We start from the raw sequence: 18,901 nt of genomic DNA on the forward strand, positions 1-18,901 counted from the left end.
GCGTAAATTTCAGTGGATTTTTCTATCTGTGTTGTTATTAGGTGATTCCTGATACTGCCTTGCTAGTTCGTAAACCCTGGATAATCTTCCCATACTAGTTCCTTGGCTCGCTGGCCCATTATCAACCGCTGCTACCAAATTAGGAATTTCCCTTATCTGAGATTCAGTAGTCCCGGCATTTGCCTTGGCTACTTCCCATGTTGCAATTATTTTTTCTGCGTTAGTTAAAGACAGTTTCTCCTCGCTCAACAACCGTTGCCTAAGATTTTTATCCCTGAGACCCGCAATAATGCGATCTAGTATTGCGACCTCCTTGAAATTATCAAAACCACAAAACTCGGCTTGCAATTTCAAACTCAGAACGAAGTCCTCTGTTGACTCGTCTGGGTTCTGTACCCTAGTACTAAATTTGTACCGTTGTACGAGATCTGGGTCTATTTTGTCCAGGCGGTTCTTGAGCTTAGAGATAATGTCCTCTAACTGAGCTTCTTCGAAATTTCCGGCAGGATATAAGAGCTTTATCTCCGCAAAAATAACTGGCCCACTCATAGTTATAAAAAATGCCATTTTGTCGTCATCATTCACTTTGTTCACACGGAAAAATATTTCAACCGTGTGAACCAGTCACTAAATGATGTTCCTCTTCGGTATGGTTCCAAAGTGAACGCCATACTGGAAGAAGCCATTACTATTACGAAATATACCAATAAGAAATAAAAATGGTCAAGTTGAATGTTAAGAAAAAGGTTTGCCCAAAAACAATACCGTATTGTTTTAGGTTTATAATGAACAATAAAATATGAATATTGGGTTTATATATTGTTTTTATGATTTGAAAATTAAAAAGAAGAAGAAAACAAATGAAAATATCAAATAAGATTTCTTAAAGAAGAGAAGCGTCCTTCTAAGGTGAAAAAAGGGGTGAAAATTGGGTGATTTAGCCTTGCAATCGCACTGAACAAGTTTTGACATTGGAAAAATTGAGTTGGCTTCCAAAGTGCACTCCCTGCAGGAAGGCACACGTTCGACCTCCAGTGAACTTTTGCCATTGAAAAGACCCAGTGACATTGTTTTTTCAGCCGTTCCTAAGCCGGCCTAAAAAAAGTTGTGGAGACAAATAGTGTTTTTTTTTCTTTCGGTCTGGTGGAGACGCATAGTGGCTGTTTCGTGAGTAAGCGCGAAGGGTGAAAACCACCCCGACGCATTGTCGCTAGTGACTTGCGCGAAGGAAGTGAAACGAACCATCTCGTAAGGGTGGTCATCATCATTGTGACTTGTGCGGAGGGATTGAGAGAATGTTTTTCGTAGAGGTGGCGAACCCAAACAGGGGAGCGGCGAGAGTGAAACAAACTTTTTTCGTCCAGTGCGGTAAAGACGCACGGTCGGTAAAGCGTAAAAACAGTGCGGTATAATCTTGCGCGATGGGAGTGTAGTCAATTTTTTAGCGAGTGTGAAAGCCACTAGTAACGGTAGCGGCACAGTAAAACCTTCGGCTCGGTACATTAGTCACGGCGTCGAGCTTTTCGACGAGCACGCTTTGAAATCCGCATGTGTCGGTTTGATATGGCGGTGGCCTCGGGCCATCCCTTTCGCTTACGGGACCCAGGGGGCCCCAGTAATGGCACGGTCACCAACCGTATTGACGGTGACTATACCGGGAGAAGACTCCCGAGTTACATGGACCCCGACAACTCATCTGGATCGCTCCAGATTGCGAAACTGCAAGGTGTGCTGACCAGGATTGTAAATATTCGGCAGCACTGAGTTGAATTGAATGGTTGGTGTTGGAATGATTTTTTGGCTGCCCTACAGTCGCACTCACGACGGCGGCGATGAGATGAGAATATGCTGAAATCCATGTTTTTCGCTGCATTGACTTTGACATATTTCAATCCTGGTGCTGACCCTTTCCTTCTCCGTCTCTCCGTCGAAGCTTTCCTCGGAGGAGCAATTGAAGGCGCGAACAAGGAGAATGGTGGAATCTCGTATGCTCTCAAGGTTCGCAACCCGAAACAGTTTCACAAGCTGCTGCAGGTGGACAAGCTGAGTGACGGAATACAGATATCGGTAATTGAACACCCTCAACTGAACTCAGTCAGATGCGTTGTCTCGAACGACTACCTTCTAAGCCAACTGAAAGAGCAAGGTGTGAAGGAGCAAGGTGTGAAAGAGCTACACCGGATCAAAAGCGACTCCCCGACTGTTATTCTGACCTTCGCAGGTACAGTCATTCCGAGCCACGTCTCCTTCAGCTAGTTCAGATGCCCAACCAGAAACTACTACCCCAATCCCATGAGGCGTTCCCGGTGTTGGAACAAGAGATGTCCAAGGGCAGAACAATTGTGCGGCAACTGCTCGAAGAACCACCTCGCGAACGCCTCAATGGCGAACGACGAGCCCACCAACCGTCTACAAAGCCCTGATCGATCCTCCTGCAAATTCTGCAAGAGCCACGAGCACCAAACCTCCAGCAGAAGATGCCCGGAATACCTCAAGGAGGTCGAAATCCAAAAGATCCGCGTGGACCAAGGCATCCCAAATCCCGCTCCAGCTCTGGACAATCCGGTTTCTTCGCTCAAGTAACCAGTAAGGACCAGGAGATCGAAGATTTGCGGAAAATGGTCAAGGATCTGCAAGCGTCCAAGACCAAACAAACCTCAGAGGCCGTTAAGCAAAACGGCACGATCGAGGATCTGATCCAAAAAGTGTAGGAGCTGACGGAAACCACGGTAGGCAGCAAGCGAATCTCGAAGTTGAGAACAAAGTTATCGAGAAGCTGCGCGCCATTATCCAAAGCAATGACAACAAGGACACCAAGAAGACCAAGCAAGCCAGCAAATCAAACACGAGCAAGGTGGACGCAATCCGAAATCCCTACCACAATTTTTGCGATAGCGAAGAATTGGTCGTTACCAGGGAATCATTTTTTCTTGGATGCGCTTGCGATACAAGCGACAAAAGGGAATTAGCAACAAATCCTTGTTTTTGTCGGAGATAATAATGACAAAGATCCGAACATTTTTGTCAGCAACAAAAAAGAAGACAATTTTGTTGCTAACTTTTCATTCCGTCGTTTTGCATTATCTATATAAAAAAATTCGGTTTTATACTATCGTAGTTTCTGCTTTTATGGACATGTTCTTGAATCTAACTCTGATTATAAAAAATAGCATTGTATTCTCGGAAAATTCAGTTCATGCAACATGCAAGGGAAATAATTCTTATCATATTGTGTGCGGGTTCTGGTAAAGGCTTGTTGCGAGGTGCGTTTGTCAGTAAAAAACTGTTGATGACAAAGGGTATATTGTTAGGCGTTGCTCTGATATAGATTCCCTGATCGTTACACCGTTTGCCTCTATTTGGTTTTACAGTATGACGTCACACGTATGAAGCCACGGCTGCGTCCTGGTGAATTTCTTCCATATTTGACAGGTATCGGTGGTTTGTATATAAACAAAGGTTCATCCGCTTGCTGCGGGAAATAGGATGAACCTCATGAACCTACCACCGATTGTCAAATTGAGTTCATTTGATTGAGTTTTTGAGGTTATGTTTCTTTGATGTAAAACCTTATAGCCAAAGACTCGGCCAAAGATTCGCTGCAGCCTCCGCAAACTGCTGCATCCAAGGATGCCGTTGTACAGTTGGTTATCAGGTACAGCAACTGTCACTATCTGTTCGGGAATGTCGATTGTCACTGCTGCAACCTGTTCCTCATCAAACGCTTCGACTTCGTTCGGTACAGTTTCGTATTCTGCACCCTGGATGAACGCTGGTCCCGACCACCAAAGAATACTCGTCATTAGTTCGTTGGGAAACACACCACGTGATACTAAATCCGCAGGATTTTCCTTCGTAGGTACATAGTTCCACTTAACACTCGGCATCAGGTTACGAATTTTCATCACTCGATTTCTCACAAATACTGGAGCCTTAAGGTTCAATTTTCTTATCCAACATAACACGATTTTCGAGTCGGCCCATAGCACCACCTTTTCGGTGTCAAATGCTAGAGCTTCGCGCACTTTTTTCATTTGTTCCGCCAAAAGAAGAGCCGCGCACAATTCAAGTCTCGGGATAGTAATTTCTTCTATTTCGGCTCCAAGGTTCTCAACACGCTTCTGTTCCTTCATGGGTGCCACCTTTGACTTGGCACAAATCAGGCACACTTTCACGCTTCCATCCATTGTCACGCTTCGGAAATAAATGCAGCAGCCGTACGCCAGCATAGACGCATCGGCAAATCCGTGGAGCTCCTGTGTTACCACGTCATCCGCCGTTAGCCTTCGGTCGATTTTGAATGAACTGATGCTGCAAAGCTCCGAACGCAACCTCATCCAGCTATGTAACTGATCTGCAGGCAGTGGATCATCCCAATTCGTCTTCTCGCTCCACAACCGCTGCATTATCATCTTTGCAATTATAACAGTCGGCGCCAGGAAACCTAGCGGGTCGAACAACTTGGCTGTCTCGGACAGCACTAATCGCTTCGTTGGTTTAGAGGTATTCTCATCAACTGGCTTCACTCGGAACATGAAGGCGTCCGCAGTTGGGTCCCACAAGATACCTAGGGTCTTGATTACACCGCTTTCATCGAATTTCAGCTGCTTTTCGTGTGCGTGTGCCGGTATGTCTTCGAGAAGTGTAATGTTGTTTGCACACCACTTATGCAGTTCAAAGCCTCCTCTGGCAAGTAGAGCTACCAAATCGCGTTGCAACTGTTGTGGATTCTGTAGTGTATCTGCGCCGTCAAGAACATCGTCTATATAGAACGATTTCAGTACCGCATCGCTTGCCGCCGGGAAATAAATCCTGTTCGTCTTTGGCGAGTTGCACGATTGCGCGAGTAGCAAGGTACGGAGCTGCTGCTGTTCCGTATGTTACCGTGTTCATTTCTATTTCCTTCAGAGGCTCGGTCGTGCTCTCTCTCCACAATATGTGTTGATATTTTCTATGCTCAGGATGCACCAGCACCTGCCGATACATTTTTGAGATATCGGCAGTGAAGGCATATTTATGCATTCGAAACCTCACCATAATGTCGAATAGGGAAGGTTGCACGGTTGGGCCAACCATCATGACGTCGTTCAGAGAGAGTTCGGTGCTGCTTTTCGCAGAAGCATCGAACACAACCCTGAGTTTTGTGGTTGAACTATCCGGTTTTATTATACAATGATGGGGAAGATAATACACCGATTCTGATTCATCTTTCGCTTCATTCACAATCCGACAGTGGTCTAGTGTCAAATACTCGGTAATAAAATCTACGTACATTCTCTTCGTTTCAGGAAATCGCTCAAGCCGTCGTTCTAATGAGTGGAATCTCTTCTCTGCTTGCTGCCGAGATGCGCCCAAATCACAAACATTGTCTCGAAATGGTATTTTCACGACATATCGCCCCTCCGGTGTTCGAGTGTGTGTCCTAAAGAAGTGATCCTCACAAAAATCGTCGTGTTTGGGAGTCGCTTCATTTTGCTGATCATCTATCGTCCAAAATCGTTGAAGTAACTCGGTCAGCTGATCATTGCCAATGTTCATTGAGTTTACTTGACACACCCGTGCGGTGCTAAACGTAGTCGCACTACCCACAGGTCCTCCTACCAACCAGCCTAACGAGCTCTCCTGTAACACTGGCAAGTCTGAGGCCATTCGATATTTACCTGGCTGAATCAAATCAAAAAACATCTCCGCACCTATCAACATGTCGATGCGACTTGGCTCAAAGAACTTAGGATCTGCAAGTTCCATTTTATTCGGAATCGGCCAGCTCGAAGAATCGATTTTATTCGCTGGAAGCGGTCCAGTTACTCGAGGAATGACAAGATACTCCACAACAAAACTGTAATCCGTCGTCCTGGAAGCCACTCTCGCACTAATCTTGAACTTTACGGTCGTCTTCATCCCATTTACGCCTACAATGGGGACGTTTGCACTTGTTCTTCGCAAGTTTAGCAGATTCGCCATTCGCTCCGAAATAAAGCTCGCCATTGCACCTGAATCAAGCAGCACACGACAATCATATGGAACACCACAAGAATCAAAAACTTTCACAATTGCCGTTGCCAACAAGATCTGTTTCTTCGCCAAGCTAGGTTCGACAGGAATCACGCATTTCGCCGCTGTTAGTTGCTCCGCGTTGCCACTAGTTTGTTTATATTCTGCCGAAGATTCCGAGCTGCCAGATTTTTTCTCTTCATAGTGCATCAGTGGATGATGCTTCTTCGTGCAAGACAGGCAAGTCGTTTTTTTCTTACAAGATGCCGTCCGGTGTCCCTTTTTGAGGCATCCGAAGCACAACCCCAATTGCTTCGCTTTTTCATACCGCGCGTCTATCGGTAGCTTCTTGAAAGCATCGCAGGAGTCGACCAAATGTTTCGCTGAGCATATCGGGCATCCGTCGTCTGATTTCTGAACTGTCATCGTATAGAGTAGAGTGGGGCAAGAGTACGCACTTAATTTTCAATCGATCATGTGGCCCTTATGAAGCAAGCTTCTGCATATCAAATCAGTGTCGATGATTCATATACTCTTCCTTTATGTTACCCAGTGGAAAAAATATTGAAATTATTGAGATTCGTTTTAGTAGAACCCTTATTGCAAGACAAGTGAAAAACGCACTCTTACCCCACCGGTGGGGTAAAAGTGCGCATTGGGTGGGGTAAGACTACGCATTTATTCAATCATGTGCTTTAAGTATATATTAACACAAATAAGAGTTAATAACATTTAATTCGCTTTGACGCAGCCGCGCTATTGCCGTCTAGCGGCGACGGACGTGTGCGTGAAATCACTGTTTTTCAACATGGTGAAGTATAGGAAGTATATTTTAAAATGCTTTTAAAATGTTATTAACAGTGATATGTTGAAAACTTTTAAATACGTACGGTTAGAATTTTGAAAAACTACATGTTAGGCTCCTTATCTACACATGTTTTTATAATCGAAATAATTCAACTTTCGTGTTTCCTATATAAAAGTAAATTAAATTTCTAACCCAAAAAAGTGAACAATTTTAGGCAAAAATGTATTTTAACGCTTTAATAAGCATTTTAAAATTGACGTCCTATATCCCTTGCTGGGTGAAATAAAAAAGCATCAGGCGGCCCCCATTTTGTTTTCTCGCTTTCGTCAGGGCCAATTGATGTTTAAAGAGCATATATTAGGGAATGTTTAAAGATTACGTAACTCTTAAAGGGGGAGAGGGTCCTAAAAATGTGCACTTTCATACGAAAAACCATTGTTTTTTATATATACAAAAAACTTCAGAGGTAAAAATATATATCAGGTTTCGCGTGGCGAATTCAAAGGCATTTTCCTTAAAGAAAGTCTACCAATCACGTAACGTAAAATTTGGCTATTTCATCACCCCTCACCCTATCTTACACTATTTGTATGAATCCTCTAAAAATTATATGGATCGTCACACAACTCACAACACCTCCCAGCTGAACGTTGCGTAATTTATGAATGTTTCTTTTGATTAAATGAAATTATCATTTAGATGAAATTATGTTTTCGTACTATGTTTAGGTGTACAACAAGTCCTAATACAATTTCATTATTTCGCTTCAGTGCTTTGTTCGCTAAGTCCTTTCTAACACCGAATTACTTCAACTTATCCTACAAACTTGTTATAATTTCGAATTCTGTCCCTTTTTTCTTAGTTGTGGATCTTTACGCTTTGAAAGAAGTCTTATTTCGGCCGGAGATACGGGTTTGACATCATAACTTGAAGATTTATATGCGTACTCTTGCCCCATCGGTTCCTGCGTACTTTTACCCCACAGTCCCAAAAATTATTCAAGTAATGGTTTTGACTTCTTGGAAAACCAACCGGATTGGTGTTCTGTACCATAAAGTACTCTATACAATAGGTTATCGAAATGGTATAATGTTCACCTGATTGAACGTATATCTAGACCAACATTTGAAAAGGGCGGAATTCCATTAACATGAAACCGAGAAAATTGCTCTCCAAGTTTCGAGCTTGTAAATCAATTCCTATTTAGTGAATATTCAATAAAAATTGAACTTTTTGCATATTATAGATGAAAACTACCTTTGTCTTCGATGTGCTATGTCAAAATATGCAGCTAAGTGTATATTAGCTTCAGAAATGGAAATTACATGCACTACGCCCAAAATCAAAGTCTCACTGGAAATACGCCATGGAAATTAGTCCTGTTACCAACTGCCTGTGTTGTTCCGCCCAACGTTTTCACCGATAAATTGCCTACTTTTAGGTTATTTCTGTACAGCTTGAATTGCGTAGCACGTTATTCTCAAGAAATAAACCAATTAAAACATTAATTTCCAAGCTTTCACATCATGGATTAAGAGAAAAACAGGTTTGATTTGGGGTCACGTCTGTATTTTCTATATTGGGGTACATTTTACGATTGCGAAAAATTGAAAAACATCACGAAAATATGATAGACTTGAACGTTAATATCTCAGCCGGTTCTCGATGGATTCTCTATTTTCTTGGACCATTCGATCAAGGAAGAGTCAATTCTTCATATCCAATGTATTAAATAAAATATATTGATAATTATTTACTATTGATAATTTTCTAACAGTTTCGCAATGGGTTTCGGTAAATCATCCAAACCTATAAGTGCATCGCACTGAAGGCAAATTAATGCAACAATAAGCTTAGTTCTAATCCTCAGTTTGCAGCCGTAAACCTTCAGCATTGATTACGATAGTTGGAAGTGGTTGCTGTAGAGAATTCAAACGCAACGATACCGAGGGTTAATGCTGAGACTTTGAGAAGAGTAAAATATCATTGTACTAAAACTACAAACACAAACTAAAATACAAATAATACTCATTACATGCATGGTTCTGCATCGCCTTTGCCTTACAACCCCATTGGGCTGCACCTTTGAGTTTTTATATCGTTTTACAATCGATTTTACTAATTCAAATTAAACTAATATAAACAGCATATGGTGAATCACTTCTGGGGGTGACTGATTCTTAAAGAACTTCTCTCAAATAATTGGTCTTAAAGCTTGCCTAAACTCGGTATAGGTACTGATCCACTCACTGAAAGGCATTAGTAATGATGCTAATGTTTCATTTTACATGACCTGACTGAAGTAGATTTGCTTCCAAATAGTTTCATGTTACTTATGCGCAAAACAGCTATTAATATACATTTTTTAGGTTTCATAACGAAAATGCGCTTTTGTTAGGTTTCCAGTAAGGAACCAAAAAAGAAATTAATAAAATCTATTTAATTATGATTTTTATGCATTATTAGGGTTTAATAGAAACAAACGTGGTATCTAATCACGTCTATGCTATTCCAGTGTACACATTGAACAAAAATTTAAAGGTACAGAGCTCTCGCGGGAGCCTGCATCTGATTATTTTCGAAAGGCGTATTTCCACTATAAACCTTTCAACAGGCTGATGTACGCGCCGTAACAGCAGCAGCTCCAGCAAAAGGTAGGAAATCCTTGTTTCGTATTTCTCATTAAAATATTCATTATTACAGCAAATATAAGCGAAAATGCAATAAATATTGACTCAATATGAAGGATAGAGTAAAACCTACCTTATTCACACAAATTTCGCTAAGTTCCTATGCTTTTGAAAGAATAGCGTAAGAACCATGTTTGGTGAATATAACCAGGATGGAAATCCGCCATTTTTCAAGTATCTCAAAATAACTTTTACTGATAGAAAATATTATTTTTCTCATTACTATGGGCTAGTTTGCACCATATTCTATGCATTCAAAAGAAAAACTGCAATGTTTACATTTTGGCTGTTCCGCCCTTTTCAAATGTTGGTCTAGATATATGGTAATGAAATACTAGTTGCGGAAATCCAATTATTTTTAGCAAGATGACCAAAAAGTTATCTAACTCCATATCTCCCTTGTTGTTTATTCAAATCGTTTACAATTACTCATGATAATAGTTGGCCAGAATACCTGTCAAACTGATGCAGTGCTGCTAGTTTATCTTTTTTTATTACTTCAAAAAATCGAAAACGTACTCTTACCCCACGCGCACTCTTGCCCCACTCTACTCTACGTTTTTTGTGCTACAGCCGGTTTCAAAATAGAATGCTGATTTCTTGCCTTCACAAAACCAACTCCTTGTTCGCAGCGCTCCAGTACGTGGCAATGATTCCTCAGGAACGCGATCGTATCTTTATACCCTGGGAGCTTGCCGTGTCCTACCGACAACTCCCACGACTTCCTGGTTGCAGGGTCAAGCTTTGACGTCAAAAGAGTGATGATGATCGCTTCGGCCATCGAATCCATTTTTAGTTTGTGGAATTCAAGTGATTCCACCCGTTTTACGCAATCGTCGAGCAAGGTTCGCAACTCCTGTGTTGATTCCTTGGTCATTGGCTTCAAGTTGAGTAACTTTGTGATGTGACCGTGTATCACCATCGGTAAATTCCCATATCGATCAACCAGCATCTTCCAGGCACCATCATAGTTATTGTCGTTTAAGGTCTGCTCGTCTATGGCACCTTTTGCTTCGCCAATCAAAGCCTTGTCCAAGTGATGTAATTTCGTAGCGTCGGAGTCATGTACACACTTTTAAACGATGTCACGGAACCTGGGGTGGCATTGCGCATCTCGATTCGAACGTAATTTTATCGAGTCGAACATGTTTGGTATTACGGCTTTCGATTCGAACTCGAAAACGACTCATCGTTCGAGTATGCTCGAGGAGGTACAAGAATAACGAGATGTTTTGGCATTATGAATACTCGATAGCACACTGAAAAACGACTCAAGTCGAATGAAAAACACTCGTCACCTTTCTAGCTTTCGAATGTTGTTCGAGAGTCATTTCTTGCTGAAAGTTTTTAATTATATTTGTTATTATTACTCTACGGGAAGAGAATAAATGTTTCATTATTGTATCTTGAAGGAAATAATGTAATTATTATACCTTCTTTTATAGTTTCCAGACAATATGCAATTTCTAATTATCCCGAAATCCGCGTAAAAACGACTTCAACTAAATTTTTTTTTGTAGTTTTCACGTATTTCTTGACGATTTCGAAATAACCGATGGGGAAAATCTGCGTAAAAACGTGTATATTCTAAAATCTACGTAAAAATAGTTGAGTTACATAACAAAAAACGCGCAAGAGATAACCCAAGTGCATAAAACACATGGAAACATCAAAGTAATTTATTATCGAATCCTTCTTTATGGCCCGTTTGCATATTCGCTAGTTCTAGCGGACAATGCACTATCCAACAGTTCCAGCGCAATATTAGCACAATGTAAAGGCTTATTAGCGAGGACAATTGCTGTTTACATTGTGCTAATATCGCGCTAGTATTGTCGGATAGTTCTAGCATACAATTCACTATCCGACAATACTAGCGCAAAATTAGCGTAATGTGAACAGGAATTGTCATTTGCTAATAGTGGGCCATTGGCTTTAAATTATTTAGCTCAAAATTTGATCTGTGGCATATGACCCGTTTACATATTCGCTAGTTCTTGCGGACAATGCACTACGACAATACTAGCACGATATTAGCACAATGTAAACAGTAATTGTCTCCGCTAATAAGAGTTTACATTATGCTAATTTAGCGCTAGAATTGTCGGATAATGCATTGTCCTCTAGAACTAGATAATAATATTATATATTATATAAACGGGCCAATAAAACATAAAACTTATAATGTGTGTCGTAACAATATCTCAATCTACAAAACATATCGTATCGGCATAATGTTTTAATCGGTTGCAACTGCTCAATAAATAATATTCCTTTTTATAGTCATTGAGCACAATTTGCTTATTTATAAATTAACCGCCAATTCATGCCCTGAAGGATGCCTTTCCAACAGGCAACATGCTACACGCAGATGAAATTACTCTTTTTCTCTCTGTTTACTCACATTCGCCATGCGCTGAAGGTTGTCTCTCCAGCGGGTGGCATACTAAACACGGAGACAGATATCTCTTATTCTCTCTGTTTACATTTCGTTTGACAGAAGATACTCGATTGAACTAGTACAGCACCATTCGAAATCTTGTACTGCGACTGAATGAAGTCGAACGAAATACATAATGCCGCAATTTTTTCGAAACGAATGCAAAAACGTACGAATCGAGTGATTCGATTCGAGATGCACAATGCCACCCCTGGCTTTAAATTTGAACCACTGATCGTAACGTCCGTCAAAAGTGGGTAACGGAGCCTGCTGCAAAATTAGCGAAGGTGGATTTCGTGCCTGAGTATGTGTTCCGCTACCACCAGCTGAGCCATGCCCACCGGAATTCAATGCAATCAGCTGTTTTTGTCTTGCGGCTGTAGAGACTTCAGCTACAGCTTGTTGCTCATCCTCGTACGCCTGAATCATTTCACAAATAGAAATCCGGGTGAACTCGTACACCTCCTCAAAGTCGATGAAGTTTTGTTCGAACTCAGCTTTACGAGCCGGGTCCGTCAAGTAAATGCGATTTTGAAATCCATTGAATTCGTCGTAAGAAGAATCCACTGTCTTCAAATAGAGCTTCAGGGCATGGAAGCTGAATTTGTCATGGCTCATGTTTGACGCAACAATTGCCGTTCGTATTCTTTCTACTTTATTTCTAGATGCCTGGCAACACTGAATTAGTGCCTCAACCGTTTCGGCCATGATTTTTTCCTCACGACGTTGTTCTTGTTCCTCTCTCTGATCACGCACACTACGATATGCGCCGCTGTTTCCAACCGGTGTTGAAAATGGCGTCGACGGAAATAACAATTTTTTCACTTTTCCGGATCTGAGGAACATATCATTCCATAACTTTCCGAGTGTTTCATCGGAATCACTGTCTTTTATCGATTCCGTAAGTTTCGAATTCCTGGGAATCAATCTTCAGCTTTCCTCTAGCCGATCACTACGTCACACTTTTCTGGCACTACCGAGCCAGAAATCAATTCGCGTCCGAAACTGCGTCAAGCCGTCGAAACACGTCAAAATATTTCCCGAATCGCGCACGAAAATAGGGAATCAAAGCACTAATTCATTATCCGGTACGTTAAGGACCATGTTCCTTCGGATAATCAGTGAAATTAGCACTAATGGACTGTATTTTTAACAATTTTATTTAGCGATAAGAAAAGCGAACTGATCGCAATGCTGTACGTAAGATAACTAAAAAAAAGTTCAAGCGCTGAGTCTTCTCACCACTCACACGTTGAAATGTGTGCAACACTACACGGAAAGAAATTCAATTTATTTATCTCGAAACAGGATGAAAATTAAAATGGGTACAACTAGATCCAAAAAAAGCTCGTTGCTATGAAAAACGACAACAAAATAAATGTCGTTTCCTGTTGTTGATGTGTTTGTTATTGTCCAAATATGGTCTAGTAGCCTAAAAATTTGAACATATCGACATAAGGAGAGTGAATCCTGAACAAAATATGATCAGAACACATCGAGATAAAGAGATATCGAGATAGGGAGATTATCTATAGATGTAGAAAGCCCAAATGTATGTAGATTGAAGGGACTGAGTGGGCTGACAATAGTCATTCTCGTCGTATGAAGAAAGCGAAAAAAATTTAGTCTTCGTCATAACATTGCACGACGCAACACCTATTCGTTTTCTTCGCGCCGCATGCGTACCACGACGATAGTCGCGCAGCCAAAAGTTATGACGATTTTCGTCGTCACTTCTTCACACAATTTATTGCACGTCATTATAGACGGACTGGTTAAAAACATAATATCGTCTGAAATAAACAAATAGTAGGAGATTTGGTAACGTAAATGTATCGATAACATTCATAACGCTTTCATACGTTGCTTCAAATTCATTATTACAAAGAATTAGTAAAAATCTTCGCATGGCAGCTGCCGCTTGAAGAATAACGGTATGAAGTCTTCGTTCTTCGATGTCGTCAGGACGATTTGGTTACAAGACGAAAGCTAACGTCGTGCGCGTCATTGACGATGTGTAGAGTAGCAATGAAGACCATGCAACTCGTCGCTACTGTGGCATTTCGTGCTATGACGATGACGATTGTCAGCCCTGGGACTGAGGAAACCATCAACATAGGGAGAGATATTGAGATATAGAACATCGAGATGTAGAGAGTCGACTGTAGTATAGATTGATGGGATAAAATATGGTTGCTGTCATGGGTTGAGCTTACCAGGCTCAAGAAATCATTCGAGCATTAAAATCAGAGAATGTCTAAAAATCTTTTCAAAGCAGTTCAATTTACATGTTCTAAGACTTCACAAACAGCTGATTTCATTATGCTTTTATGGGTTGAGCGTACCAGGCTCAAGAAATCATTCAAGCATTAAAATCAGAAAATTTCCAAAAACAGAGTTGGATTTTCATAACCCAACTGATCCGATAGCGATCCGAATCCGATAGATGATCCGATCCGATAGCAACCGACAAACCCACTCCAGAATTGGATTTTCTTGACCCAACTAGGTTCGATGACGTATCCAGCCATCGACCAACCCACTCCAGAGTTGGATTCTTGACCCAACTAGGTCCGATGGCGTATCCAGCCATCGACCAACCCACTCCAGAGTTGGATTTTCTTGACCCAACTAGGTCCGATGGCGTATCCAGCCACCGACCAACCCACTCCAAAGTAATAATGCACTCAAGTAAAAGATCTATTTTATTTTATTCTTCTCATTATTACTATTCTCTACAAGTATGAATCAAGATTTGTCTTGCGCTACCCACCATTGATAAGCCTACGACCTCCTTGGGGATCGCGTCCCACAGTTTGGAAAGCCATGGTCTAACGCATGCGGTAAAAGCTCGGTAGGTCTTCACCTAACTTAAGTAAAGATGGGCGGACGATGTCGGCCAAGGTGTAGGCTGATAAATTACAATTACAAAGTTGTTTTTAACTACATTTTCGGCATATGATTGAATATAAAATCTCAATTAACCTGCAATCTCCATTGCACAAAGTTTATAAAAATGTTCAAACGCATCCTCAAGTCACCATATTTGCGTTTGTTGTTGTTTAAGTAAAGTTGTTATGTAAAGGCTTTCTTTTGTTAATCTTCTGGCTTCGAACTCCGTTTACTAAATATATTTCACATAAACTTCTACATTCGTTCCGACAGCAGATGTACCTCGCCGTATCTCAATGTATCATCCAACGGCTTTTCAAAACGCATTCTTCGACATGGCCCTCCCGTAGAATCAGATCACACTCATCAATCACTTCAAGTATAGTCAGAGCAAGTCAATAAACAGAAACATAATGCAACAGAGAGTGCTGACTTTAGTAAATTTCACAGAACTGATTTGCGGTACTGTGAGAGTTGCAAATAATGAATGAAACATGAGTTGACAAAGATTAATGTTTCAAAAATAAAAGCATCGATTAGAAGTATTCCTTCCATATTGATGAAGCTGCACGATGCCACGACATTCATTGAGGTGTATCTTCACGCTGTTGTTGCTGCTGCTGCTGACGGCGTTGATCATCATTCGTATTACTAGGCGCGGCTGGTCGGTCCAGAAGTGGAGCTTCATCTGCTGCTTCCGTGGGCACGGGGGGCGCTGCTGGCGCAGCAGCAGCCGGTTGATTATAGTTGGCTGCTCCCGGTGGAGGTGGTCGTCGGAAGTACAGTGCTGCTCCGAGCACCACCGTGAGCATCGTGATCAGGTAGAGATCCCAGTTCGAAGCAATGTTTTCGTCCAGTTCCAACAGAACGCTGAAGGGGGACTAAAATCGAATGTAGCGAATTTTTCAAAGTAAGTTTTTTTTTATTATCAAATCGCAATTCTTTACCTCTCGTAGTGATTCCAACTTGAACAGTAGTTGCAGCTTCATCAGTGCCAAAGTAACGGGAACCTTGGCATCTACACTGGTCTCCGCGGCCAAATCGTAGCACCGTTTGGCTAGGTGAATATCTTTCTTCATTCCGAGCCCCTGTTCGTGCATATAACCCAGGTTGAACATTGCTTGGGCGTTGTGCTGCTGTTCCGAGGCCATCCTGAAAAAATGCAACATATGTGTATTTGAGAAATTAAATATTAGGAGCCTTTTTCATTTTTAAAAAGTTATCCCATCATAAAAACTACGAAAAGGGTAGGTTAGCTTAATGGAAACATAATTTATCTAAACGTCTAAAGAGCCTTCTGAGATGACGTGAACCATCTGCAAGAGAGTTAAAAAATCCTACATTTGGCACTCACCTGTAGTGGGAAGCAGCAGTCTCGAAATCAACGTTCGTGCCCAATCCGTAGTAGTGATAGTCACCCAACTTCACCTGTGCCGCCGAGTAGCCCTGAGCCGCAGCACGTCCCCAGAATTGCAACGCTCGAATCAGCTCTTCCTCCCTATTCTGGAACAAATTGATCTCTCCCCTATCCAACAGGAAGGCGGCGTTGCTCTGCGCTACCTCGTAGCCCAATTCGGACATCAGTGTGTACTGCATAAAAGCTTCCTCGAACCGATAAGAACGATAATCCTGATGGGCAGACATCAATCTCTCGGACCACTTTCCTCTCTCGGCAACATTTTTGAACAGCTCTACTGCGGTCGGACAAGATCGCATCATACCCAGTCCTACAGCGTGCATTTGACCCAGGTTGTAGAAGGCCAACACATGCCCCGATTGTGAGGCCAAATTGAAATACTTGTTCGCCAGTTTGAAGTCCCTCTTTACGCCGATTCCGCTAAAGTACATGTTTCCGAGCTGAAGCTGACCATCGACCCAACCCTGGTCGGCGGCTTGTGTAAAATATTTCAATGCTTTTACGGTGTCCTTCGGGACGCCCTTGCCATGTAGAAACATGACACCTAAGCCAGATTGTCCAACAGGGTTACCCAAGTCTGCGGCCTTCTTGAAATATTTAAAAGCAGTGTCATTATCCGCTTTAATGTTGTCGCTTCCTTCCAGGTAGATCTTTCCCAAAAAGGCCATGGCCACAGCATTACCCGCGTTTGCCGCCTGGCTAAAATACTGCAACGCTTTTTGGTGGTCCAGTGGAATACCGCGACCGCCTTGGTAGTGAAGCTGGCCCAAACCCACCTGGGCCTGAACATCTCCTTTATCCGCAAGCAGCTGATAATAATCAATCAGATCGTTGTCCAATATTCCAGAGCTCGGTCCGGCATTTTCGATTTCATCCAGAAGCCTGATTCGGTGAACGGCGACTCCACCCGAGAACGTCACTTTGTCGGCCACCTTCGTGGCTACTTTCCTGTAAAAATCCAACGCCGTTTCGCAACTGTTCGGCACGCCTACTCCCGCCCAAGACCGATATCCAAGCGCCATTTGGGCCCACGAATTGTCCCCCAGGGCGGCCATTGTGTAGTACACCAAAGCCTTGGACTGACTAACGTTGAACCCAATTCCCGTAGCGTACATCAGACCTAATCCCATCTGAGCTTCGGGCAACCCTTCCTCGGCCAGTTCCAAAAATGTCTTCTTCGCTGCTTCCGTATCCATGTGTACCGGATGACCCAACAGCTGAGCCCAAGCGACATGAATCCTTGCCAATGGATGGCCCTTATTGGCTGCCTCCACCATTAGCTTATGCCCCTGCAGCTTGTCCACCTTGGTCCTATTGAGTACCACCATCGCCCTATCGTACGCCTCTTGCGCCTCTAACTGCTCCGGGGTCACTACCACTGGTTCTTCATCCTCCGGCGAAAGCCTATTAATCTCCTCAATTTCACTCTCAATCTTCTGAATCATCCTCTCGTGACTGTCCAGCAGCTCGTTCAGCATCTCGGACATCTTCCTGCTCTCTTTATCCTGCGACAAATCCGGTGCCTTCACTATCTTTATCGCCGAATGCATAAACTGCAAATCATCCGACAACACCTCATACTCGGACTTCTCGCTACTCTTCTTCCCGGACTTCTCCAGTACCAACTCTTCCAGCAAACCTTCCGCCGATTTTCTTTGGTTTGAACTCTCCTTCGTTTCCTTCACTCCGTCCTCTTCCGCATTCTTGCCCTCCCCTTCGCGCTTCCTATTGTTTCCCGCGGAGGTCGCACTCGTTTCCTCCGGCCCCTGCGGTAACGATTCCAACTCACTGCTCCACACCTCTCCGAACAGGATCAGGGTCGCGGCGCAGAACAGAAATACGATGGTTCTCATCTTCAGGTGCTCTTTAGTGCCGCCAGTAACAACAATTGTGACGTGTCTTGCTGCCCATCGGACGGGAGAAAAAAAAGTTTGCTGATGAATGGAATAAAATGCTATCAGTTCCAACACCGTCGTCTATTATCAGAATCTTGCGACCACCAATTCGCACCTTTCACAAAGTTGCTGATGCGATACACCGGCGAAACGGTTCAGCGATGGCTCGTTCGAATGATTCTATACTCAATTTTTAGACCAAAACTCTTGGTGCACTAATAAAAGTTAATTTTACCAATTTTACAACTGTTTCCGGAGGATTTTTTCACTTTTTTGGACGATGAACTTTGAAGATTTTTTCGTCGGAGAATGTGATGTTTATTATTTTGCACTGAGGTGGAAGAAAATACAAAAAAAATGACGTGTGATTTGCAGATAATGACAGATGGGATTCGCTCCCGGGAATTTTCGATAGTGCGCAAATATGCAGCATAGGGTGGTGCCAGAATATCGTAAAATGAGTAAAAAAAATATTGTGCTTCTACATACTCATACACTGAGCTTAATTACCATCTAAATTTTATGTGCAACGCACATATATTTTTGCAATCAAGCTTTGCAAATAATTTTTATGAATCTTGCACATAAAACTTGAAATTTTGGTGGCCCTTCATTTTTATGTGCAACGCACACATAAAATAAATGCACAACTAATATAAATTAATTGGCCTTACCAATATACTTTAAATGCATCTGCAAATATTATTCGTCTGCCCTGCTTTATAAACCGAACCCAACAATTGTTACTTTATTTTTCAATTACAA

The 18,901-nt window shown here is 42.2% G+C and overlaps 1 protein-coding gene across 4 annotated transcripts; it reads right to left on the minus strand.

Annotated features, from left to right (window-relative positions):
- Positions 1 to 15,048: 15,048 nt before the first annotated feature.
- LOC134204136 (protein sel-1 homolog 1-like) lies at positions 15,049 to 18,467 on the minus strand. 4 transcript variants are annotated; one of them, XM_062678964.1, is made up of 4 exons: positions 18,252 to 18,467; positions 16,179 to 18,144; positions 15,772 to 15,976; positions 15,049 to 15,705 (listed from the first exon to the last, which is right to left on the minus strand). In XM_062678964.1, the coding sequence occupies exons 2-4, from the start codon at positions 18,092 to 18,094 to the stop codon at positions 15,409 to 15,411; spliced, it is 2,418 nt and encodes an 805-aa protein (XP_062534948.1). In that variant the 5' UTR covers positions 18,095 to 18,144; positions 18,252 to 18,467; the 3' UTR covers positions 15,049 to 15,408. The 4 variants fall into 4 exon arrangements, with proteins under 4 accessions (XP_062534948.1, XP_062534946.1, XP_062534949.1 ...); XM_062678962.1 differs by having other exon boundaries at positions 16,179 to 18,175; XM_062678965.1 differs by having other exon boundaries at positions 18,212 to 18,467.
- Positions 18,468 to 18,901: the final 434 nt, after the last annotated feature.

The sequence above is a fragment of the Armigeres subalbatus genome, unplaced genomic scaffold (genome assembly GCF_024139115.2).
Source record: "Armigeres subalbatus isolate Guangzhou_Male unplaced genomic scaffold, GZ_Asu_2 Contig411, whole genome shotgun sequence".
NCBI lineage: Eukaryota > Metazoa > Arthropoda > Insecta > Diptera > Culicidae > Armigeres > Armigeres subalbatus.

Bases quoted from the DNA above. Each gene is read 5' to 3' on its own strand.
- LOC134204136 (XM_062678964.1), bottom strand. From the start codon at position 18,094: ATGAGAACCATCGTATTTCTGTTCTGCGCCGCGACCCTGATCCTGTTC. The intron at 15,977-16,178 runs GTGAGTGCCAAA...GCATTTTTTCAG, and splicing joins ACTGCTGCTTCCCACTACAG to GATGGCCTCGGAACAGCAGC. The intron at 15,706-15,771 runs GTAAAGAATTGC...ATTCGATTTTAG, and splicing joins AGTTGGAATCACTACGAGAG to TCCCCCTTCAGCGTTCTGTT.